This window comes from Saimiri boliviensis, chromosome 19 (genome assembly GCF_048565385.1).
Source record: "Saimiri boliviensis isolate mSaiBol1 chromosome 19, mSaiBol1.pri, whole genome shotgun sequence".
Taxonomy (NCBI): Eukaryota; Metazoa; Chordata; class Mammalia; order Primates; family Cebidae; genus Saimiri; species Saimiri boliviensis.
The window spans coordinates 34,735,581-34,759,657 of NC_133467.1; the positions used below are offsets into that span (position 1 = coordinate 34,735,581).

Genomic DNA, 24,077 nt, shown 5'->3' on the forward strand with positions numbered 1-24,077 from the left:
CAGGGACCGCTCCCCGCCCCCGGCGCCCCCCTCATTTCCATAAGAAAGCGGGCCCCCAGGACCGGCCGGAGCGGGGAAGGAGCGGGTCCTGGGAGGGGGCGCGCGGCGCTAGCCGGCTTCAAACCCGCTCCGTTTCCGCAGACTACTCCTTCTCCCCGCACCCGCCCCTTACAAAATTAGGGACCTCGACTTCCATCCCACCCCCCAGCTTGTCCTGGAGCTCCGAGGAAAGACCGAAGGGCACATCCCTATCCTCCTCGGGTCAAGGAATTTGTCCCCGCGCCCCCGAGGGCGGGAAACTACAACTCCCGGCATGCCCCGGGCGCCCCCGGCGCGCCCCCCTCCCGTCAGTTCCATGCTGCTCCATCCAGTTCATTTAAAACAAAAGAGTTTGAGCGCTGGAAGGGGCTGGGCTCTATTGGGGGCCACTGAGCGCCGCTCCCGGACTGGGGCTCGGTGCGGGAGCCTAACGGGGGCGCCTGGACGGCGGGGACTAGAGACTCCCAGGTCCGAGGCGGGAGGGGTGGGGGCAGAGATCCCGCAGCCCCCCGCCCCCCGTCACCCCGGGAGAGGAGAGGAGATCTGCTTTCTTGGTTTTGCTTCTCTTTCCCCCCACCCCCACCCCGGGGGCTGGGGCGAGGGGAGTCGGGTTACAGGGTGTTTGGGGAGGGGGGCTTAGGGGGAGGGTCTATCTTTCTATCTCGCTTTCTTCCCCCCTCCCCAGTTCTTTGTTCCCCCCTCCCCACACACCCCCTCCTCTCCTCTCCCCTCCCCTCCTCTCTCCTCTTTTCCCTTCCACCACCTCTCTCTCTCTCTCTCTCCCTCTCTCTCTCCCCCAGCTTTTGTTTCGCCATGCCTAGTCTAGTGGTATCTGGAATAATGGAAAGAAATGGGGGCTTTGGAGAACTAGGATGTTTCGGGGGAAGCGCTAAGGACCGAGGGCTGCTGGAAGACGAGCGCGCCCTTCAGCTGGCTCTCGATCAACTCTGCCTCCTGGGTTTGGGGGAGCCCCCCGCCCCCACGGCGGGCGAGGACGGGGGAGGTGGGGGGGGCGGCGCCCCCGCGCAGCCGGCCGCCCCCCCGCAGCCGGCCCCGCCGCCGCCGCCCGCGGCGCCCCCGGCCGCCCCGACGGCGGCCCCCGCGGCGCAGACGCCCCAGCCCCCCACCGCCCCCAAAGGGGCGAGCGACGCCAAGCTCTGCGCTCTCTACAAAGAGGCCGAGCTGCGCCTGAAGGGCAGCAGCAACACCACGGAGTGTGTTCCCGTGCCCACCTCCGAGCACGTGGCCGAGATCGTGGGCAGGCAAGGTAAGCGGGGCGCCGGGACCGGCGAGAGGGACTGTAGTGGGGGCACCCCGTCCCCAGCACGGAAAGTTCATTTCTTCCCTTCTAGCCCGCCACCGGCTCTGTCCCTTCCCCACAAAGGGGGACCCGCCCCCTACCCTGATTTCTAAGTGCTACAAAGTTCCCTGTTACCCCTAGTCGGGACGTTTCTCCAGATCCTTCCGCCCCCAGGGCTCTGCCCTTAGACAAAGAAATATCCTCGCACTGGAAGAGGGAAAGGGGAGGGGATAGGTCTCCCAATCCAGGGAGGCTGTCCGGAGGGGGTGTCCACTCCTCCTAACCAGAAAAACTGACGGAATGTGCAAGAGTTACTCAGAAGCCTGTACTCTGGTATCTGCTCCTAGGTTGGGGAGGGGGCACCCCTGGGACCCCCAGCCGCCTGGAGTTACAGACTTTAGGGGAGACCTGGCCCTTGAAGCCAGACTGAGTATCTGTCTCTTTGTTGGGCTGAGTGTAGGAATGGAAGGGGGTGTGGCCCAGGGGAGGGTCCCAGCCTGGGGAAGAGGCGGTGAGGGGGGCCGCTGAGAGGAGGGGGTCCTGTGGTCACCCACCCACCAAAGTTGGACTGTCTCTAGGGTTTTGGAAGGGGTGTCTCCAAGGAAGTGCTACATCCTGGCTTGGACCTCTCCTCTTCCTTCTCTGGCTTTTGTTCTGGGCTGGCCACAGCCTTGGGCCAGAGGCCTAGAGAGGGGTCTCTGGTAGTGAAAGAGTAGGACAGGGCAGGAGGGGGCCTGCTGGGGGGTAGGAAACCTTCACCTGGAAATTTGGTGGAAGGCGTGTGTCTGGGTGTGTTGGGAGGGGGTGCAGAATTAATCCAGCGTACTATGTCTGGTACCACACCCTCTGCTGCTCCAGCATCCCTGGGTGGGTGGGTGGGTGTGTTGGTGAAGGTCCAAATTGAGCAGACGGGATCCTGGGGACCCTTCCCTCTCCTGGCTTCTCAAAGGAGAGTGGGGGGGGCGGGATTTGGAAATTGCCAAGGGGCTGGGCTGGGGAGGTGTGGGGTGGGGGAGGAGTGGGGGAGGAGCTGTCCCACAGTGGGGAACAATGGAGGAGCTGCATTCTGGCTGGGAGTGCGGGAGGAGGCCGGCTTCGGGCGGAGGAAAAGGGGAGGCGGGCCCGGGGGGCCGCTACTCCACATCCCACCTCACCCACCGGGAGTGCTGGGGGTTAGGGGGATTTCACAGAGAGATCCAGAATGGAGGAGGGGAAGATGCCACTCCCCTGCACAGCCCTCAGCCCCCGCGGGGCACTCCATGTCTTGAGATTTCTGATTTAGAAAGTTGGATTTCCTCTTGTCAGAAACTGGGGATCCAAAGCCCTGGAACTGGGTGGGGACGGGGACACTGCTATCTTTTCGTGGGTGTGGGGGTGGTCTTGGGAGGCCCCGGAATTTAATGGAGTCATTCTTTCCTTTTCTGCCTCCGCATCAGATGGGCTTGTCCCTCTTAAAAGTAGGGGGATTTTTTTTTTTTTTTTTTAATTCAGAAAAGATAAGCTTGCCCCTCAGTCAAGTATATGGAAGTCCTCCCTCTTGTCTAACCTCCCTCCTCCTGCTGCAGTGTTAGTGCTTCTCTGTTTGACCTCTAGGAAGGTGAAGCCCAGTGTGTCTTCCCTTTAAGAGACACTTCTTCTGGGTTGCAGAACCCAGGAAGAGGCCCACCACCCGTTTTGTACCTCCAGGCCTCTAACATTTCTCCTTACTCTGATGCCTCGGCCTGTCCTTCTCACCCGAACCCCAACAGCTAAATATACCTAGCTCTCATTTAAGTTTTGGGCCCAAAACTTAGAGCCACAACCCAGGTGCCCGTCAAACGATATGTGATTAGAAATGGTAGGAGAGGGGCGTTCACTGTTCTTCGACCCTCCAGACCTGGAAAATAGAACAATCATTTACTGACATTAAAGCAGCAAGGATGTGGGCTGGACAACAGGTAGGACTTCTTAACTGCCAAGAGGTCTGAAGACAAGAGGCAACTAGCAAATTCTCCTTCTTTAAAAGTGAGGGGAGGGGGCAGGGTGTGGTGGCTCATGCCTGTAATCCCAGCACTTTGGGAGGCCAAGGTGGGTGGATCACCTGAGGTCAGGAGTTCGAGACCAGCCTGGCCAGCATAGTGAAACCCCGTCTCTACTAAAAATACAAAGAATTAGCTGGGCGTGGTGGTGGGTGCCTGTAATCCCAGCTACTCTGGAGGCTGAGGCAGGAGAATGGCTTGAACCCCAGAGGCGGAGGTTGCAGTGAGCCAAGATTGCACCATTGCACTCTAGCCTGGGCAACAAGAGCAAGACTCCGTCGCAATAAATAAAAAAAAGAAAGAAAGAAAAGTGAGGGGAGGGGCCCCCTACCCACTCTCTCCCCCCACCCCCCAATCTGCCAGCATTGAAGAAGCTGCCATCTGGAGTGGAGGAAGGAGGAAAAAATGAGCTCACCTCAGGTCTCTGGTTGGAAGGCTGGGGCAGAGGCAGAAAAGTATGACCACTTGGTTTCGGATGGAGAGAGAAAGGGAATAGTGAGTTGTGCTCAGAGAGGAGTGTGAGTGAGTGAATGGGTGAAAGCCGTGGGTGTGGGTGTGTATAGGAATGTGCTGTTTGTGTGCTGGGGAGGATGGGGATGGACAGTGGGATGTATGAAAGGCTGAAACACAGGGACTTGGTGTGTGTATGTGTATAAAAGAGGTGTATGAAAGTGTACATTAGGCTGGCCCCATAAGTATTATTAAGATAAAGGCACACGGTGCATCACACCTCTTAGGTACGTGTGTGCGAACTCACACACGTGATGTGTGTTTCCCAAAAGGATATGAGTCTTGGAGACTCTGTGAAGCTAGGAGCAAGGAAGGGGAAGGTGGGTAAGGAGGAAAGGTACTTGTCCAGCCCCAGGTCTTTCTCTCTCTCTCTCTCTCTCTCTCTCTCTCTCTCTCTCTCTCTCTTGCCTTCTCCCTCTTTGTCTCTCTTTGTCTCATTTTTTTTCTTTCTCTTCCTGCCTTTCCCAAACCTCCCAGCTTTAACTCATTCCTACTTCAAAGCAAGGGTGTGGGTCCAGAATACCTCTCCCTCACCCTACTCGGCCCTCAGCCCAGCTCAGCTCTCTTGCCCCCAGGGGACAGGGGGACAAGAGTGACACGGGGTTGGGCACTGCTCCCTCACACAGAAGTTTCTTTATCTCCATACTCCTCCTTTCCTCCTTGAAATTCTGATTCTCAGACCCTTCCCAGTCTCCCACTCTAACAGTTGCTGCAACCTCGCTGTGAATTTGAGGCCCACTGAAACTACGTGTGGGGAGGTCACAGAGCAGATCGCCTTCAGTGGTCCCTGGGTAGTTTGGAGGACACTTTTAATGAGCAAGGGTCAGATGAGTAGATTGTGAAGTTAGCACATTGGGGTTCTGTGGAAAGATCAGGGTCAGTGACAGATGGGGGTGATTAAGTGATTTGGAAGTTTGTGAGTAGTCAGAAATCAGTAGAGAAATTGAAGGAAGAGCAAATGTTGGGGGAAAGGAGTGTAGTTTGTGAACAGATTTGAGTTACCAGCTTGTGTGGGAGGGAGGGTCAGTGATTATTTGGGGGTTTTGAGGAGTGAATGAATTTGGCCCTGAATGGAACTCGGGAAAAGTTGGTACATTTTGAAATCTGTGGTTGAGAGAGACATAGGGTACATCTGAGATCTGATCAATGGGTTGTTCAAGTCAGGACTGTGTGTGCAGCGTGGGCATTTCAAAGGGTAGACTGAAGGGCTCCCGGGAGACTGGGTATTTGGGTGAGGATCAGGAATTTATTGGTCCCAGCACAAACCTCGCTGCCAGTGTTTCTTTGTTTCTCTCTTTCCCCGCCCTATCCCAGGCTGCAAGATTAAGGCCCTGAGGGCCAAGACCAACACCTACATCAAGACGCCGGTGAGGGGTGAGGAGCCCGTGTTCATGGTGACCGGGCGGCGGGAGGACGTGGCCACAGCCCGGCGGGAAATCATCTCAGCAGCAGAGCACTTCTCCATGATCCGCGCCTCCCGCAACAAGTCAGGCGCCGCCTTTGGTGTGGCTCCTGCTTTGCCCGGCCAGGTGACCATCCGCGTGAGGGTGCCCTACCGCGTGGTGGGGCTGGTGGTGGGCCCCAAAGGGGCAACCATCAAGCGCATCCAGCAGCAAACCAACACATACATTATCACACCAAGCCGCGACCGCGACCCCGTGTTCGAGATCACGGGTGCCCCGGGCAACGTGGAGCGTGCGCGCGAGGAGATCGAGACGCACATCGCCGTGCGCACGGGCAAGATCCTCGAGTACAACAATGAAAACGACTTCCTGGCGGGGAGTCCCGACGCAGCACTCGATAGCCGCTACTCCGACGCCTGGCGGGTGCACCCGCCGGGCTGCAAGCCCCTCTCCACCTTCCGGCAGAACAGCCTGGGCTGCATCGGCGAGTGCGGAGTGGACTCTGGCTTTGAGGCCCCACGGCTGGGTGAGCAGGGCGGGGACTTTGGCTACAGCGGGTACCTGTTTCCCGGCTATGGCGTGGGCAAGCAGGACGTGTACTACGGTGTGGCCGAGACTAGCCCCCCGCTGTGGGCGGGCCAGGAGAACGCCACGCCCACCTCTGTGCTTTTCTCCTCGGCCTCCTCTTCCTCCTCCTCTTCCGCCAAGGCCCGCGCTGGGCCTCCGGGCGCTCACCGCTCTCCTGCCGCTTCCGCGGGGCCCGAGCTGGCCGGACTCCCGAGGCGCCCGCCGGGAGAGCCGCTCCAGGGCTTCTCTAAACTTGGAGGGGGCGGCCTGCGGAGCCCCGGCGGCGGGCGGGATTGCATGGTGTGCTTTGAGAGCGAAGTGACTGCCGCCCTCGTGCCCTGCGGTCACAACCTGTTCTGCATGGAGTGTGCAGTACGCATCTGCGAGAGGACGGACCCAGAGTGTCCCGTCTGCCACATCACAGCCACGCAAGCCATCCGAATATTCTCCTAAGCCCCTTGCCCCATGCCTCTGGGGCCTGCTCCACGGGGGCCCACCCTGGACCTGTTTTCCACTAAGGCCTTTTGGAAAGCGGTGATTTGAGAGGCAAGGTGCTTAGAGATACTCGCTCGCTGGGGAAGGGGGGAGGGAGGCAGTGGTGGCTGGAGGGTGGGCCACTTTCAGAGCCTCTGGTCACCCTGTCCTGGAAAGATTGGGAGGGGGCCAGACTGAAAATTTTACTAGAGTTACAACTCTGATACCTCAACACACCCTTCAATCTGGAAGCAGCTAAGAGAAACTTTGGTTTTGCCAGAGGTGGCCGCTAAGGCATCCTGACGCCCTCTGCCCACCTCCCCAGCTGTGTGTCACTCCACCCCTTCTTCTGAGGAGGGGGTGGGTAAAAGGGAGAGGGAGAATTACCACCTGTATCTAGAGGTGCTCTTTCCAATCCCCAAGCCCTCTGGTCCTGACCTCCGACCTCCTAACATGACCCTTTACCCCCCCCCCCCACCCCACCCCCGTATCCTGTTTGGGAAACTGTCCCCGGTTTCCAGCAGTGTAAGGGAGTTGGAGCCCTATCAGAAGTTGCATAGATCTAGGGGTGGGGGCCAGAAAAGCATGTCAATCGTTTCTATGGCTGAAGGGCTCAGAAGCCATCTGTCCCCACAAAGCTGGGCTAGAGGAATCTGGAGAGGAGCGCTCCTCTCTGCCCCTGCCCCCCAGTGTTTCCCTTCACTCTCTCCGCCCATCTTCCCTTCCTTTGGGATCTTCCCTCTCAACGCTTTCCTTTCCCTCCAGCTCTTTGCTTTGCTTTCCTTTGGTGGCTGTCACTCCCAGCCCTGCCTCCTCCTCGTCTTTGTCTTTCTTCCCTTTCACCCCCTCCCTCCTGCCCCTTCCAGCCCAGCTTTGGGGATACCATCCTCCTGGGGAGAAGTAGGGGGAAGAAGATTTTGATGGTCCCCCCATTCCTCTTCAAGCGTCTGGAGGCCCTCTCCCCCACTCCTCCAAAGAAACATCTCAAATTCTTGATGGAATGTATCCCCATTCTCAGTGAAAATGTGAGGAGGGGACTAATTCTGGGGTAAAGGGTCAAACCCCCACCTTCATCATCTATGGGCATTATATTTAGGGAGTAGTTCTTGGGCTGGATTTTCTGGTGGTGGAAGTGGGGGCGCCAGAGTAGTATGTCTGCTCTTTCAAGGAGCAGGAAAGGGCGTGAGGCAGGAGGAGAGGCCGGTTGAGGGAAGAGCTGCTCCTCCCAGGCGGTGCCCCACTCCTGCCCCACTCCTGCCCCGCTCTCGGCCTGACCTGAACCTTGATTGAATCCTTATTAGCTTGAATCCTCCATGCAAATCATGGAGTCTCTGTCCCACCCGTTGTGACTGAGGAGAGGCCAGGTCTTCAGAGAGGGGTCAGCCCGGGGCAAAGCAGGATTGGGGGCAGCAGGGCCTGTTCTGAGAATCACATATTGTTACACGCCTTGCAACCCCCTTTGTTGCTACCCTCCTGCTCAGTTGGGGCTGCCACCAGCTCTCCACCCTCCTGGTTCCGCTGGCCGGGCCAAGAGAGGATGGAGGGGTGGGAGTCCCGGGGAGTCCTAGGAGATCCTTGTAAATAATGGGGTGGGACTGTTCTGAGTGATCGCCCGAGCGCTTAAAGCTCCAGAGTCCCGTTCTTCCTGGATGGAGAAGTGGTGGAGGTGGAGGCGCAGAGGGGATTTCCTCCTCTCTTTTCCTCCTGTCGAGAATTAACAGCTCTCCACAGCCTTCCCCTCCAGAACACCAGCCAGGGAGGGGAGAGGAAGGAGGTCGCAGCCAAGAAAAATACCCTGTGACAACTTCCCTCCTTCCCGCCTATGTGAGCCATCCTGACATGTCTGTACAATAGAAACCAAACCAAATGGGCACCCTCGGTCCGTCACCGGGGGCAGGTGGGGAGGGGGGTGGGAAGAAGGGATGTCTGTCTGTCGATCCCCCTCCCCCTCTCCACTCTTTACCCACAAAGGCAGAAGACTGTTACACTAGGGGGCTCAGCAACTTCAATCCCACCCTTACCAATTGAGCCAAACCTAGAAACAAACACGAAACACGCATAGTGAGAGACAAAATAGAGGAGAGAAAGAGAGCATGAGAGGGAGCGAGACAGGCCACCGACACAGAGGAGAGAAAACAAAAATAGCAAAAAAAAAAAAAAAAAAGCAGTTCTTTATAATTTAATATTCTATTTTAATAAAGGCGTTTATTACCGTATAAATGTAGCAAAGAACCTGGGCTAATATGAAAAAAAGACTTTTTATTAGGTAATTTATTATATGAAAAGGATATTTTATTTTATGATAAAGTGATCCTTAAAAAAATAAAAAAACTTTAGAAGGTTTAGAATATATGTAGGGAGAGAAGAAGAAAAAAATACATTTGTATTCAGAGTTAAATCTTAAAAAAAGTGTTTTTAATATATGTTTGGGTTTACGTTGCTTTTTTCCCCCACTTTTTTTTGGGGAGGAATGTCATTTGCTTTTCTTGGGGGAGCATCCTGGGATGGATGGTGGAGAGAGGAGCTGGGGGAAGCTGGTCCCTTCTGGGGTCCTTCCAGTAGATTGGATTTCATTCCCTGGGCTCCTCCTCCCCTCTCCCCCTCCCCCTCAGGGGAGCCGGCAGAGCCAAACAAAGAAAGGGATTAACAAGAAAGGAAGAAGCTGTAGGACTAAGGACTGAGGATCCTGGGGTGTCCCCCCCAACTTTCCCCTGCCCTGTCCCAGGGGCGAGTGAGGAGGGGAAATCCGGAACTGAGGCCTAGCAGGCCTGTAGGAACCCTCAGAGATGTGTGAGATTTAAGAGAACTAGATTTTTTTTTTTTTTTTTTAAACCAAAAACAAGAGAGAAAGAGAAGAAAAAGAGAAACCGAGGGGTTTAAAAGAAAGTACTACAAAATAATAATTATTAATAATAATAATTCAAATTTATTTCATATAATCCTAGAGAGAGAAAGAAACAATTACTAGTTACTTAGTAGACGATATTCAGATAGCTTAAAAGTTTAGTAGCATTGAGGGCCGCTGGGTCCAGTAGAATGTATAAAAGTCGTAAGGAAAAGATAAATAGAGGAGGGAAGTGGCTGAGTCCACCCTGAGTCGCCCCATCTTCACATACCAGGGTTGGAGCAGGTTGCTAGTTTGAGATTGGGAGCTTCCAGTCTGGTGGGGTTGATTCTGAGAATCCTTGGATTTTTTTAAATGTAGGACAAAGAAATGAGGGGTTCATTTCCCAGGGTCTTGGAAAGGGTGCAATGCACACCGATCATCTCAATAAGACAGGGGCTGCGCTGGGGGCAGCAGAGGAGGCCAAGCACATTCACTTGCACCCTAATGCCTGGGCAGCCCATACTCCAATGTGCGATGTCCTCTCCTGGGGCTCCTGAGAGAGGACAGAGCCAGCTCAGCCCCAACCCTCCCATGCCCACTTCCCCCAGGCCTAAAAGGAGGTCCTCCTTGAAGTGTGACTTCGGTCCACTTCTCTACAGATCAGCTCAACAGCCTGGGAAGTCATTCCACAAACAGACACATGCACATGTGCTTCTCACCGTCAGAGCTTCAAGAGCACTGAGGGCATCAGTCCCCTACCCCTGTTGCATCCAGCTCTCCATTTAGCTTTGACCTCCATGGCAGCAGTGGTAGTAACAATCTCAGTAACCGTTCTTTAAAGTTGGCTGGTTCTTCACCTGCTTGCAAAGTGCTTTCTTATCTTACAAAAGTTAGATTCCAAGAAGGACTTCCCACGGAGTGGAGTGGAGACACTGTCCTTGAAGGCCTGGGAGAAAGGCATACCCATGGGCAAAGGCACAGGGACTTTGGGTCACGCCAGCCCTACCCTCTGCTCCAGTCCACCTCCATCTGTAAGTGTCTAGGTAGGGGTCATCCACTGTGCCCTGGCCTGGGAACGTATTGCCCTCCCCACACGAAACTGGGGAGCTTGACCTCCGCATGTGAGAAATCAGTACTTTTAAAGCACTTGCCTTTTACCAACCCCAGCTTGCAATCAGATTGGGCCTTTCACTCCCATCCAAGCGGGTGGAGAGGCCCCTTGGCTCTCCCTTTGGCAGGAGGAGCCTGCTTTATTACACCAATGACTCTGCCATGCCCCTCCCTGGCCCTAGACCCCAAACACATCTCCCTCTCCCCAATTGACTCTTCTCGCCCCACCTAGGGACAGATTCCCCCTGCTCTTTTGTCCTAGAAACCCCGCTAGTTTGGGATGGTAGCGTCTGGGGTGGGGAGGGCTTCCCCTTCCCCACTCGAGGGTGCGGGTGGGGAAGGGGGGGTGGGTGGAGACAGCCCTGGGGCAGGGAGGATGGTCTCTCCACTGTAGAAAGTAGAGTAGGATTGTGGTCAGACTTAATTTGAGGCATCTAGTGAAGACACGAACAAATCCACCAAGGAAAAAGATTTCAAAAGCAAAATAAAGGCGGGAAATAAAACAGACCCAAGAATAATCAAGTCAAAGTGATGTTGCACAAAATGCAGAGAAACCAAGAAGGGGGAGGGTTAATGTATTAAATGTGCTATTAAGAACTTAATTTTATTAAAAGTACTATTACTTAAGGCTCTGTCTTCGTTCTCTGCATGTGAGTCTGTGCCATCTTGGGGTGAGTGGGAGGTTCTGGGTGGGGATTGCAGCTTGGCGTTTCCTCTAGTGTCGTTCTGGGCTCCCTACACACCTGCGAGTAGTGGATGTCTCCAGAGTTCCTCGCCACCCTGCGCTCCCCGTCAGCTCTCCGTAGCTCTCTGCTCAAGTCTCGAAGCTCTCAGTCCCCTGCCTTTTTCTCCATTTACTCCCTTCTCTTCTTTGGAGGTGCGGTCAGGCCTTCTTCCCTCCTCACCTGAGGAACGGGAAGGTGGCCAGGCCAACCTGGCCAACATGGTGAAACCTCATCTCTACTAAAAGCACAAAAATTAGTCGGGCACAGTGGCTCATGCTTGTAATCCCAGAACTTTGGGAGGCCGAGGTAGATGGATCACTTAAGGCCAGGAGTTCAAGACCAGCCTGGGCAATATAGCGAGACCCCGTCTCTACCAAAAATACACAAAATTAGCTGGGCATGGTAACACATGCCTGTAGTCTCAGCTACTCTGGAGGCTGAGGCAGGAGAATCACTTGGACCCAGGAGGCAGAAGTTGCAGTGAGCTGAGAGATTATGCCACTGCACTCCAGCCTGGGCAACAGAGTGAGACTCTGTCTTAAAAAAAAAAAAACAAAAAAACACAGGCTGGGTACAGTGGCTCAAGCCTGTAATCCCAGCACTTTGGGAGGCTGAGGTGGGCGGATCACAAGATCAAGAGATGGAGACCATCCTGGCCAAGATGGTGAAACCTTGTCTCTACTAAAAATACAAAAATTAGCTGCGTGTGGTGGTGGGCACTTGAATTCCCAGCTACTCAGGAGGCTGAGGCAGGAGAATTGCTTGAACCTGGGGGGCGGAGGTTGTAGTGAGCTGATATTGTGTCACTGCACTCCAGCCTGGTGACAGAGCAAGACTCTGTCTCAAAAAAAAAAAAAAAAAAACCAGGGGAAGGTGAGTCAGGGTGAGAGAGATCCTACCTGGACAGCTATCTGCTAGGCTCCATGGAGAGGGGACAGAGCGCTAAGAGACAGGGATCCTCCCCATTTACCCCACTGGATCCAATCTATCCCTCTTCTTTGGGATCAGGAAGAAGACTGGATGGGCCAGGCTTGGTGATTGAAGCCTGTAATCCCAGCACTTTGGGAGGCTAAGGTGCGTGGATCACCTGAGGTCAGGAGTTTGAGACCAGCATGGCCAACATGGTAAAACATTGTCTCTACTAAATATACAGAAATTAGCCAGGCATGGTGGCAGGCATCTGTAATCCCAGCTACTCGGGAGGCAAAGACAGGGAGAATTGCTTGAACCCGGGAGGCGGAGGTTTCAGTGAGCTGAGATTACGCTACTGCACCCACAGCCTGGGTGACAGAGTGAGACTCCATCTCAAAAAAAAAAATCTGGATGGAGGGCTTAGACCTTCCACCTCTCAGGCTTAAAAACCCCTTCCCCAGTACACACCTACAGGACTGGCCCCGACTCCCTCTTCTCCCTTGTATCCCGCTGCCTCCTCCCCTTGCCCCTGGCATTGGAGTGACCTCAGTTCTTGGCACCAGGGCCCTCAGCACCAGATGGTGCCCGCCGATGGCTTCCTTTGTCTCGCCTTCCAGATACCCCCTCCCTTCCATGCTCTCCTCCCTCCCCCACCTGCCCTGGGGGTTGGCAGAGGGAAGGGCGGGCACCTCCCGTCCCCTTGGCACCATCCCCAGACCACAGGACTCCAGAGGCAGCTGGCCCTGAGGGGCAGTAGGTATGGTGGGGAGGACAGAGGAAAGGGAGGAAGGGGATTAGAGACTCAGAGGAGGGGCCAAAGTTGAAGGGGAGGCATAGACCAGAAGAGGAAAGAACAGACGGGAGGCAGCAGGATGACCAGGCGTTGATACAGAACAGCTTTATTTGAGGGTCTGAGTCTGAGGAGTGGACAGATAAAAGAGGTATTTGTGATAGGGCATGAAGACCTTAAGGCCCTGGGGGTGCTGTGAATAGGGAACAGTCTGACATCTGGAACCAAAGGGCAGGGAAAGGCCCTGGGGCTGAGGTGGGGACAGGGGGTACCAGAAGCCAGTTGGGGCAGGCTGATGCTGGCCAAGGTCAGAGGCTGATGCAACAGGCCCTCTTCTCCCCAGAGCCAGGCTCCTGCCCACCCTGAGCACTGCCCAGAGTGATGGCATTGGTCCGGGTGCTGTTCTGTCTCTGCTTGGACACCTTCTCAAAGATCTCTGGGAGGGGAGAGGGCAGTGATTAGGCCAGAGGATTTAGAGCCCATGCTCCCTCCTCCCTGACCCCACGCACACACTGCATGCCCCTTCTGAGCATGGGAGTGGCTGTATTTGCAGGAGGTTTTGCAGCAGGAAATGGAGTATGGACATTGGGGTCCCTTCTACTTACCTGGGTGGAGAAGGAACCAAGAGTCAGCCCATGGGAAGTGTGGCCTGTTCCCTCCCTGAGCTCCAGGCTGAGTGCGAGGCACTGGGGAGGGACTGAGGGGGACAAGCAGTGGTGCCAGGGCCCACAGAGGAGCTGAGGAATTAGCTGGGGTGAGGGCTGAGTGTCTGCATTCCTACTGCTGCCCGCAGAAGCCACGGGGATGGAATAGGGTGCAGAAGAAAGGTAGTCTCGAACCTTTTAGGACAGTCTCAAAGGCTAGCTCAACGTTGGTGGAGTCCAGGGCTGAGGTCTCCAGGAAGAGCAGTCCATTGTTTTCTGCCAGGAAGCAAAACACACCATTAATTGTGGGAATCAAAGGCAATAATAATAATAATAATAATAATAACAAATAATGTTTGCTATATACATTTGCTGTGTGCTAAACTCTAGGCATGTAGCAGTTCATTTGATCCTTAAAACAACTTATGAGGTAGGTTCATTTAGAAAACTGAACGCAGAAACACAAAGAAAATGAATAAGAAACTTGCTCCGTTTAGTAACTGGCCAAGAGCAGATGGGAGGCTGGGGCATGGGACTTCAGAACACCCTTAACCAGAAGACATCATATTGTGCTGCCTCTAAACCAGAAAACTCCTGGGAAGCCTGTCCTCTCCACAGGATCTTTGACGTTGCAGGGTGGAGCTGCCTTAAAATCAACTACAGATTCTGCACAGTGGCTCACACTTGTAATCCCAGCACTTTGGGAGGTCAAGGCAGGTGGATCACCTGAGGTCAGGAGTTTGAGACCAGTCTGGCCAACATGGTAAAACCCTCTCTCTACTAAAAATACAAAAATTAGCCAGATGTGGTGGTACACATCTGTAGTCCCAGTTACTCAGGAGGCTGCGGCATGAGAATTGCTTGAACCCAGAAGGCAGAGGTTGGAGTGAGCTGAGATCACACCACTGCATTCCAGCCTCAGCAACAGATTGAGACTCGGTCTCAAAAAAAAAAAACAACTATAAATAATTGCTGGTAGCTGGGTGCGGTGGCTCAAGCCTGTAATCCCAGCACTTTGGGAGGCCGAGGCGGGTGGATCACGAGGTCGAAAGATCGAGACCATCCCGGTCAACATGGTGAAACCCCGTCTCTACTAAAAATACAATAAAACTAGCTGGGCATGGTGGTGCATGCCTGTAATCCCAGCTACTCAGGAGGCTGAGGCAGGAGAATTGCCTGAGACCAGGAGGCGGACGTTGCGGTGAGCCGAGATCGCACCATTGCACTCCAGCCTGGGTAACAAGAGTGAAACTCCGTCTCAAAAAAAAAATAATAATAATTGCTTGTAAAGACAATCTCAGGGCAAGTGGTGGGACATAATGGGAGACACAAAGTCCCAGAGGGGAAGCGCTGGGAAATCCTGAGGAAGAGGGGATGAGGGAGAGGACTGTATGGAAGAAGGCCAGGGTAGGGGGTCTATGGGTGGGGGCCAGGCCTTGGGAGGCTGCAAGGGGAAGGTGGGAGGCTTGGAGGAGTCAGCCTGGTAGTGGCAGGCTCTCACCAGCGAACATGCGGGCCTCCTCAGTGGGCACTTCGCGGGCCTGGCTGAGGTCACTCTTGTTACCCACGAGCATGACAACGATTGTGGCTTCAGCATGGTCATAGAGCTCCTTCAGCCAGCGCTCCACCACAGCATAGGTGTGGTGCTTCGTTAGGTCAAACACCAGGAGGGCTCCCACTGCACCACGATAGTACCTGGGTGGGAATGAGAAGGATGGACAGAGATACAATCAGGGGCATTGGATCCAGCATCAGAGCAGAGCCATCAAGCTGGAACGCCCAGGATCAGAGTATTAGAGGTCAGGAAATACAGAAACTTGGGGCCAGGGGCCCAAAACCCAACAGGGCAGCTCAAGTCTCCTCTGCCTTCCAGGGACGCTGGTCTGGGAGCCTCTAAAGTTTCACCTCACTGTTCTAAAATCTCCACTGGCTCCCTCATAGCCGGCCCCTCTGCTTTCTCAGGTCCTTGTCCTGATTTTAGCCCCTGCTCTCCACCAATGCACATCTGGGCTTCAGCCAAATCTTCCACCTTCAAGATCTTCCTCACATGGCTCCTCAACAGTGTGCTCTTCTCTCCTGTGGCCGTGGTTCTAGGACCAGCTGAATGCCTACCCCTTGCAGTAGTCCCTGGCCTGACCATCACTGCAAGCATCCGGCCTCCCTCTTGGAGTTGGATGGGGTGCCTTCAGACTGGTGATGCCTAACTCCCAATTTATTGATGAGTCAACTGAGGCTCAGAAGAGGTCAGGTAACAAGGAGTGATGAATGTGTGTGGACCTTTCAAGGGTGTGTGACCAAAGCCCCTGCCTCTTGCTTCCTGCCCCCTGACAAGCGTTATCCACCCCATAAACACACAAACAGACCCCATTTCACATGCTTAGGCCTCACACTAACTGGAAGACATTTTTCTTTTTTCTATTTTTGAGACAGAGTTTTGCCCTTGTCCCTCAGGCTGTATTGCAATGGCGCAATCTTGGCTCACTGCAACCTCCGTCTCCTGGGTCTAAGTGATTCTCCTGTCTCAGCCTCCCAAGTAGCTGGGATTATAGGCACACACCACCACACCCAGCCAATTTTTAGTAGAGACGGGGTTTTGCTATGTTGGCCAGGCTGGTCTTGAACTCCTGACTTCAGGTGATCCACCTGCCTTGGCCTCCCAAACTGCTGGGATTACAGGCGTGAGCTACCACGCCTGCTGACACTTTTTTCTTGAGATACAGTCTCACTTTGTCACCCAGGTTGGAGTGCAGTGGGGCGATTTCGGTTCATTGCAACCTCTGCCTTCCGGTTTGAGCCATCCTCCCACCTTAACTTCCTGAGTATCTGGGACTACAGGTATGTACCGCCATGCCCAGCTAATTTTTAATATTTTTGGTACAGACAGGATTTTGCCACGTTGCCCTGAGTGGTCTCAAATTTGTGAGCTCAAATGATCCACCCGCCTTGGCCTCCCAAAGTGCTGGGATTACAGGTGTGAGCCAACGCACCCAGCCTAAGAGACACTTCGGATGTGGTGTCAGGAGGCCTCCTGTGTGTCCTCTGAGTCTTCATAAAATGCAGATGCCAGGTTCAGCTTTTGGCCATCTGTGGTTAAGATGAAAATTGCCAAGTGCAGAGCACTGTGCAGAAGTGAGGGGGCGCTCTCGATCCATGCAGCGTGCCCCCATCCCAGCTCCACCCTGATTTCACCTTGCTTGTATTTATATAGGAATTAATTAATTATAGCACTTTACTCTTGTGATACTTTAAGGGTTACATAAAACGCCAAACGTAAAATGCCTTGTTCCTTCCTGGGCACGTAGCAAAGGCTTAGTAAGTGGCGATGATTCCTGCTTTCGGTGGTACTAGTCAGTGTTATTATATCCCGGCTTGGGCTGTTTCTGTTTACAGAACCTTGTATCTTCTGAGATCCGTCCCCTTCCCCGCCCCCCGGAGCCCACCGCTGAGCCCCCTTGCCTCCTCCTCCTCCAGAAGTGTTCCCTGACTTCCCCAGAACTCCCACCACCCAGCAGCCCCCAGGCCCAGGCTCACGCCGAGGTGATGGCTCGGTACCGCTCCAGGCCAGCTGTGTCCCAGATCTGAGCCTTGACAGCAGCGGTGCCCAACATCACAGTGCGGGTGGAGAACTCAACCCCGATGGTGGTGCGGCTGTCGTGGCTGAACTCATTGCGCGTGAATCGGGAGAGCAGATTGGTCTTCCCCACACCTGATTCGCCGATCAGCACCACTGAAGGAGTGGAGAGATAAGGGCTGAGCATGGGGTTGAGCAGCTCCAAGCCCAGCTGAGCTTGGAGGGTCTGCCCAGCAGAAAAAGGGAACAGAACTCAGAGAAAAAAATTAGGGAGCAGGGTCTCCTGTGAGACTGGAGTCTGCAGCTCTGCATAATGCATCCGTCCTGGTGGGCAGAAAAGCCAAGTGTTTAAAACAAACAAAGGGGCTTGAAGGGTTATAGCCTGGTCTGCTGAGACATGGTTGCGGAGTCAGCCTGCATCTCTAGTGAGGGAGTGACATCTGTGGGCTCTTTATGAGTGTCGTGTGGAGACATGACTGTTGTGTGTGAATATGGACAGGGATGGTGGGAGGTCGGGGGGTGCACAGTTCTGGACCAGGACTAGGAGTATGAGAACACTGTGCTTGTTTCTATATATATGAGCCGGGATTGTGGGAGGTTTGGTGTGTGTGTTTGCATAAGGAACAGAGGTGTGAATCAAAGTGTGGGTAAGGAGAAAGTTTGGCAGTTGACACATCTGTGGGTGAAAGGAAGGCATGTGTGCTCATGTATGTGTAAGAAGTTAGGTTCCAGGGCCGGGCGTGGTGGCTCATGCCTGTAATTCCAGCACTTTGGAAGGCCGAGGTGGACAGATCATCTGAGGTCAGGAGTTCAACACCATCTTGGCCAACATGGTGAAACCCCGTCGCTACTAAAAATACAAAAATTAGCCAGGCATGGTGAGTAGGTGCCTGTAATTCCCCAGCTATTGAGGAGGCTGAGGCAGGAGAATCACTTGAACCTGGGAGGCCAGAAGTTGCAGTGAGCTAAGATCGCGCCACTGTACTCCCAGCCTGGGTGACACAGTGAGATTCTGTCTCAAAAAAAAAAAAAGGCTGGGCGTGGTGGCTCATGCCTGTAATCCCAGCACTTTGGGAGGTCGAGGTGGGTGGATCACCTGAGGTCAGGAGTTTGAGACCAGAGACCAGCCTGGCCAACATGGAGAGACCCCATCTCTAAAAAAAAAAAAAAAAAAAAAAAAGTTAGGTTCCAGTTGTCTCTAACGAGGGGGCAGTCCTACATGGTTAAGAGCATGGGGTTGGGTGTTAGACCAGCTGTGTGTCCATCAGCAAGTTCTTTAACCTCTCTGAGCTGTCCTTTTTATATGAAAATTAAGAAAACATCAGTATCTACATTAAGGGTTGTTGTAGGAAGTAAGTGAGATGTTGCCCGGGATATAATAAGTATAAAAATCACTATGGGTATGATTGTTGTTAGTAGGCCAGAGTTTTTGCCTTTGGATTTGCAGAGACAATGATCCACCAGAGAGGCCGTGATGACAGACTGGTGGGCAGCATCCAGGGCCCAGCCTTACGCACTGTGGATGAACTGGGGTCTGGGGTAGAGAGAGTATAGGGGGCTGATGTAAGAACAACTCACAAATTGCACTGGCACTGAGCTGAGCACCCAGAGTTACAGGGTCATCGGAGTTGTTCTGGAAAGGTGGCTGGCACCCAAGGACTGGGAGCCACACAGTGTGGGCTCTGGGCCCTGCTCAGCTTCTAACTAGCCGTGTGAACTTGAACAAATGACTTGCCTTTCCTCAGTCTGTGCTTCCTTGTCTACACAACCCATAAAGGCCTCCTCCAACTTTAAAATTTCCTTGTCTGGGTGTGGAGGTTTGCGCTTGTAATCCCAGCACTTTGGGAGGCCAAGGCGGGAGGATCTCTTGAGCCTATGAGTTTGAGACCAGCCTGGGCAACACGGTGAAACCCCATCTCTACAAAAAATTAAAAAATTAGCTGAGCATGGTGGCACGTGACTATAGTCTCAGCTACATGGAAGGCTGGGGTAGGAGGATTGCTTGAGCCTGGGGGAGCAGAGGTTGCAATGAGCTGGGTTTGTGCCACTGCACTCCAGCCTGGGTGACAGAGTGAGACACCAGCTCAAAAAAATAAAGAGGCTGGGCACGGTGGCTCACGCCTGTAATCCCAGCACTTTGGAGGTCAAGAGATGGAAACCATCCTGGCCAAAACGGTGAAACCCTGTGTCTACTAAAAATACAAAAATTAGCTGGGCATAGTGGTGCATGCCTGTAGTCCTAGGTACGCGGGAGGCTGAGGCAGGAGAATTGCTTGAACCCAGGAGACAGAGGTTGTGGTGAGCCGAGATTGCACCCATTGCACTCCAGCCTGGGTAACAAGAGTGAAACTCCGTTTCAAAGGAAAAAAAAAATTAGCTGGGCGTGGTGGCACACGCCTGTGGTCCCAGCTACTCGGGAGGCTGAGGCGGAAGAATCGCTTGAACCTAGGAGGCGGAGGTTGCAGTGAGCCAAGATTTCGCCACTGCACTCCAGCTTGGTGACAGAGCAAGACTCTGTCTCAAAAAAAAAAAAACGAAAAAAAAAAAAAAATAGCCAAGTGTGATGGCATGTGCATGTAGTCCCAGCTACTCAAGAGGTTGATGTGGAAGGATTGCTTGAACCCTGCAGATTGTGGCTGCAATGAGCTATGATGGCACCACTGCACCCCAATCTCGGTGACAGTGAAATGGTGTCTCAAAAAATAAAAATAAAAAAATAGGCCTGGCATGGTGGCTCACACCTGCAATCCTACGTCTTTGGGAGGCCGGGGCGGGTAGATCACGAGGTCAAGAGATCAAGACCATCCTGGTCAACATGGTGAAACCCCGTCTCTACTAAAAATACAAAAAATTAGCTGGGCATGGTGGCACGTGCCTGTAATCCCAGCTACTCGGGAGGCTGAGGCAGGAGAATTGCTTGAACCCAGGAGGCGGAGGTTGCGGTGAGCCGAGATTGCGCCATTGCACTCCAGCCTGGGTAACAAGAGTGAAACTCCGTCTCAAAAAAAAAAAAAAGGCCACAAAGTCTGACTCCAACGCTCTTGCCCTGAGCACCTTTGGGGTATGAAGCTAGGGTTGAGAGCCCATCCATTGAGAGGGATGAGAGGGGGATGTGCTTAGCAGGGGAGAGGCAGGAACGCAGGAACACATGCTCATGTGCGCACACACACACACACGCACACGCATGCACATCCTCTTACACATATCCATATTATTTCCAGCTTTTCCATACTGTCCTACACAAATAAGGATTTTTTTTTTTTTACTTTCTTTTTCTTCTTCTTTTTTTTGAGACAGAGTCTCACTTTGTTGCCAGGCGCCAGGCTAGAGTGCAGTGGCAAGATCTCGGCTCACTGCAACCTCCGCCTTCTGGATTCAAGCAATTCTCCTGCCTCAGCTTCCTGAGTAGCTGGGATTACAGGCATGTACCACCATGCCTGGCTAATTTTGTATTTTTAGTAGAGATGGGGTTTCACCATGTTGACCAGGATGGTCTCGATCTCTTGACCGCGTGATCCACCCGCCTCGGCCTCCCAAAGTGCTGGGATTACAGGCTTGAGCCACCGTGCCCGGCTATTTTTCCTGTTTTTACAGATAGGGCGCTTTGGAGTTAAATGACTTGCCCAAGATAACAAGGCTAGTGTTGTAAACACACAGATGTGCTGGCCGGATCAGCCTTCCAGAGGGATTTGCACCCGGCTGCAGGGAGTGCAGGCTGTAGACAGGCTCCAGCCGTCAGCTCCTTCAGCGTCTGCCTCTGGTGCAGACAGCAGCCTCACTGGAAGTGATGCCTTTTCTAGGCAGCCTACACCCAGTGCTCAAGCAGAGTGGGGCAATCACAGAGCTCCCCGCCCTTGACCCACGCTTTGTCAAGCCTGTGTTGCTGTTTGACCTTCTTCCTCTGCCCGATTCTGTTTCCTCTCCCTTTCACAGGTGCTGATTCATAAAAAAACATTGAACACCCCAACTTCTTCTCAGCGTCTGCTTCTGGGGAACCCAACCCTCAATACTTTTTTTTGAGACAGAGTCTCACTCTGTTGCCCAGGCTGGAGTGCAGTGGTGCGATCTTGGCTCACTCTAACCTCTGCCTCTCGGGTTCAAGCAATTCTCTTGTCTCAGCCTCCCGAGTAGCTGAGATTACAGGTACCTGCCACCATGCCTGGTTATTTTTGTATTTTTAGTAGAGACAGGGTTTCACCATGTTGGCCAGGCTGGTCTCAAACTCCTGCCCTCAAGTGATTCCCCCAGCCTTGGCCTCCCAAAGTGCTGGGATTACAGGGGTGAGCCACCACACCCGGCTGACCAACCCGCAATGCTTCTAAGTGTCAGGACTGAGATCTGAGCTCAGTCTGGCTACCGACCACCATGTTACACTGCCCCTCCAAATACAAGATAACTTTTGGGGATTGTTATGGTATTAATGAGGTAGTGGCTGGTACATAGTAAGTGCTCAATAAATGGTAGTTCCTCGTATTATTACCCCAGACTATTGCTGACCTTTTCCAGGATGCCGGTAGTACAGGTTCCCCAGCTCAGCTCGAGGGCGGGTGCTACAGTGAGAGTCCCAGCTCAAGGGAGGGCCGGGCTGAGGTTGGGAGAGGCAGTGGGGTAGGGTGGCTGGAGACTATACCCCGCCCTGAAGCAAGTATGGAGGTGGGGCTGAGAAACAACAGGGGGACCAAACCCAGGGGCTGGAAAGATACATGCCTGCTTCCAGGCACAGCCAAGTTGAGCCCAGTGCCTGGTATGAGGTCCAAAGAACAGGCAGACAAGGCTAGGAGTCCCTGGGAGTCGTCCGGATTCTATCAGACTCATGATATTTTCTGTCTTCCCTATGCATGTATTACCCCACCCTATAAAGGGCTAGGCCTCTCCTTTCTGTCCTTCCCTGTACACCTGCCCAGAAAAAATGGCTTTTTTCCTCTTGTCTGCTGGTTTCCCTTTCTTCTCAAGAGGGAAGTCCTTTCTGAAGTCTGACCTCCATCTCTTGTGCTGCACTGGCTAACACCAGGGATTTGGGTTTCTGTTAGGAACAGGGCAGAGGAGCCTAACTCAGCTCTCTAAAGGAGAGATAGACATCATCATTTATCAGAGTAGGGAATACTCAGAAGCCCCCTGACTTTTGCCCCTGCAACCAGATCCTCCCCGACTCCCTGCAGCTTTCTTTCTGAAGGAATGAGGAGCCCCAGGGGTTTCTGGTAGATATAAAACAGGAGGGGGCCCTCTCTGGCACTAACAATCTTTCTGGATCTCTCAGGCTTCCTCTTGCTTCAGGAACCCCAACTCACCCTTGAAGACAAAGTTATAATCTTCTTCCTTTCCATTCCCCATCTTGGCTCCGCATGGAGGGTGCAGGTGTCTTCGGGGTCAGAGGTGACAAGTCTCTGTGTTGGCTCAATGCCTTCAACCCTCAGCTCGCAAAAGATCTGGGCCTGCCCCTCCTCTCATTGGCGGTAAGGAGACTTTTGCAGCCAGGGGGATTGGGGGCCAACTCAAGGTTAGGCAGGGCCTAGGGAAGATCAGCTCTGGCAGGTGGGGGTGCTGTGAGGAGGCTGAGAGGACGGAAGCTGAGAACAGGAAGAGCTGGGCGGCTGGAGACCTGGGGCCCAGGTGGGTGGAGAGACGATGACGTCAGACAGGTTCGGCAGGTTGGGTGTCTGCTCTCAGCCTGGGCTCCCGCAGGCCGGAGAACCAGCGAGAAACAGGGACAGAACCTTCAGAGACGGCCCACTGAGGGCTGAGTGTGCATTGCTGGGCTTTCTGGAATCTGTGGTGAGGGCAGGCCCCGCAACTAATGAGCAACCGATAGCCCCTCAGAAACCCACTGGAGGCCAGGCCTGTAATCACAGCACTTTGGGAGGTCTGAGGTCAGGGGTTTGAGACCAGCCTGGCGAACATGGTGAAAACCAGTCTCTACTAAAAATACAAAAATTAGCCAGGTGTGGTGGTGGGCGCCTGTAATCCCAGCTACTTGGGAGGCTGAGGTAGGAGAATCGTTTGAACCCGGGAGGCAGAGGTTGCAGTGAGCCAAGATCACACCATTGCACTCCAGCCTGGACAACAGAGTGAGACTCCATCTCGAAAAAAGAAAAAGAAAAAAGAAACCTACTTGGCTTACTTTTTCTTCAGAGCTCCTGGTCAGGGAGTACACTGGGAGAACCAGAGTAAGGGATAGTGGACCAGGCAGTGGCAGAACACCAGTCACCCTGCTGCAATGCAGAGCTCTGGGAGCCACATCATGGCCACAGTAGCTTCTGCCCCTCCTTAACAGCCCAGGGCCTGGGATGGGCAGTGTTTCTCATCTTGGGTGGAGCTGGGACTCGAAACCTACCCACTTCTTTGGGATGGGTTCCTTTCTATGGCACTGGGGAAGGGGGCTGGTAGCTCCCTCTGCAGACCTGCTTTAAGGACACTAGGTAGGGAGAGAGCCTGAGCAGAAACGGACAGCTGGGGCGAATGGTCTAGTGTAGGAGCAAGATCTGGAGCTGAAGGTCTTTGGGAGGTCTGCGTTACTTCTAGTCCCTGTACAGGACCTGAGGCCTCACAGCAAAGGCATCATGTCTGCAGAGGGCCTCAGGATCTGGGGAGGGTCTGTGTAAGCACACGAACACCTGGAGGAAGAGGAAAGGAATGGCTCATTCTAGGCTATTGGGGTACCCTCCCAACACCACAAATAGAAAAGGCACTCACCGGGCGGTTGTAGTGGTTCATGTCTGTAATCCCAGTACTCTGGGAGGCAGGAGAATGGTTTGAGCCCAGTTGGAGACCAGCCTGGGTAACATATTGGGACCTCATCGCTGCAAAAAACAAACGAACAAACAAACAAAAAACCCAAACCCAAAAACACACACACAAAACCCCCCACAATTATCTAGGCACAATGGTGTGTGCCTATACTCCCAGCAACTCAGGAGGCTGAGGTAGAATCGCTTGAGCCAGGATGTTGAGCCTGCAGTGAGCTGAGATTGTGTATGTCACTGCATTATAGCCTGGGCAACAGAGGGAGACCCTCTCAAAAAAATAAAAGACAAGACATCCACCCCCAAAACCTGGAATAAAACAGCGACTTCCCAGGGCCTTTATATTCTCTGGGCAACACAACCCCAGCAGACCCCTGCTCCTCTGAGCCATTTGGTCATGGGAGGTCACGGTGAAGGGGCGGGCGGAAGTCCATCCTTGCAGAACAC

At 53.6% G+C, this 24,077-nt stretch overlaps 2 protein-coding genes across 2 annotated transcripts; one reads left to right on the forward strand and one right to left on the reverse strand.

Moving 5' to 3' along the window:
- The first annotated feature begins 406 nt into the window (after positions 1-406).
- MEX3A (mex-3 RNA binding family member A) lies at positions 407-7,445 on the forward strand. The gene is made up of 2 exons (XM_039459981.2): positions 407-1,306; positions 5,182-7,445. Exons 1-2 carry the CDS (start codon positions 853-855, stop codon positions 6,288-6,290), a joined length of 1,563 nt encoding a protein of 520 aa, XP_039315915.1. The 5' UTR covers positions 407-852; the 3' UTR covers positions 6,291-7,445.
- Positions 7,446-12,768: 5,323 nt separating this feature from the next.
- On the reverse strand, positions 12,769-24,054 carry RAB25 (RAB25, member RAS oncogene family). Its single transcript, XM_003937827.4, has 5 exons — positions 22,179-24,054; positions 16,851-17,046; positions 14,821-15,014; positions 13,515-13,595; positions 12,769-13,111 (listed from the first exon to the last, which is right to left on the reverse strand). Exons 1-5 carry the CDS (start codon positions 22,219-22,221, stop codon positions 12,984-12,986), a joined length of 642 nt encoding a protein of 213 aa, XP_003937876.1. The 5' UTR covers positions 22,222-24,054; the 3' UTR covers positions 12,769-12,983.
- Positions 24,055-24,077: the final 23 nt, after the last annotated feature.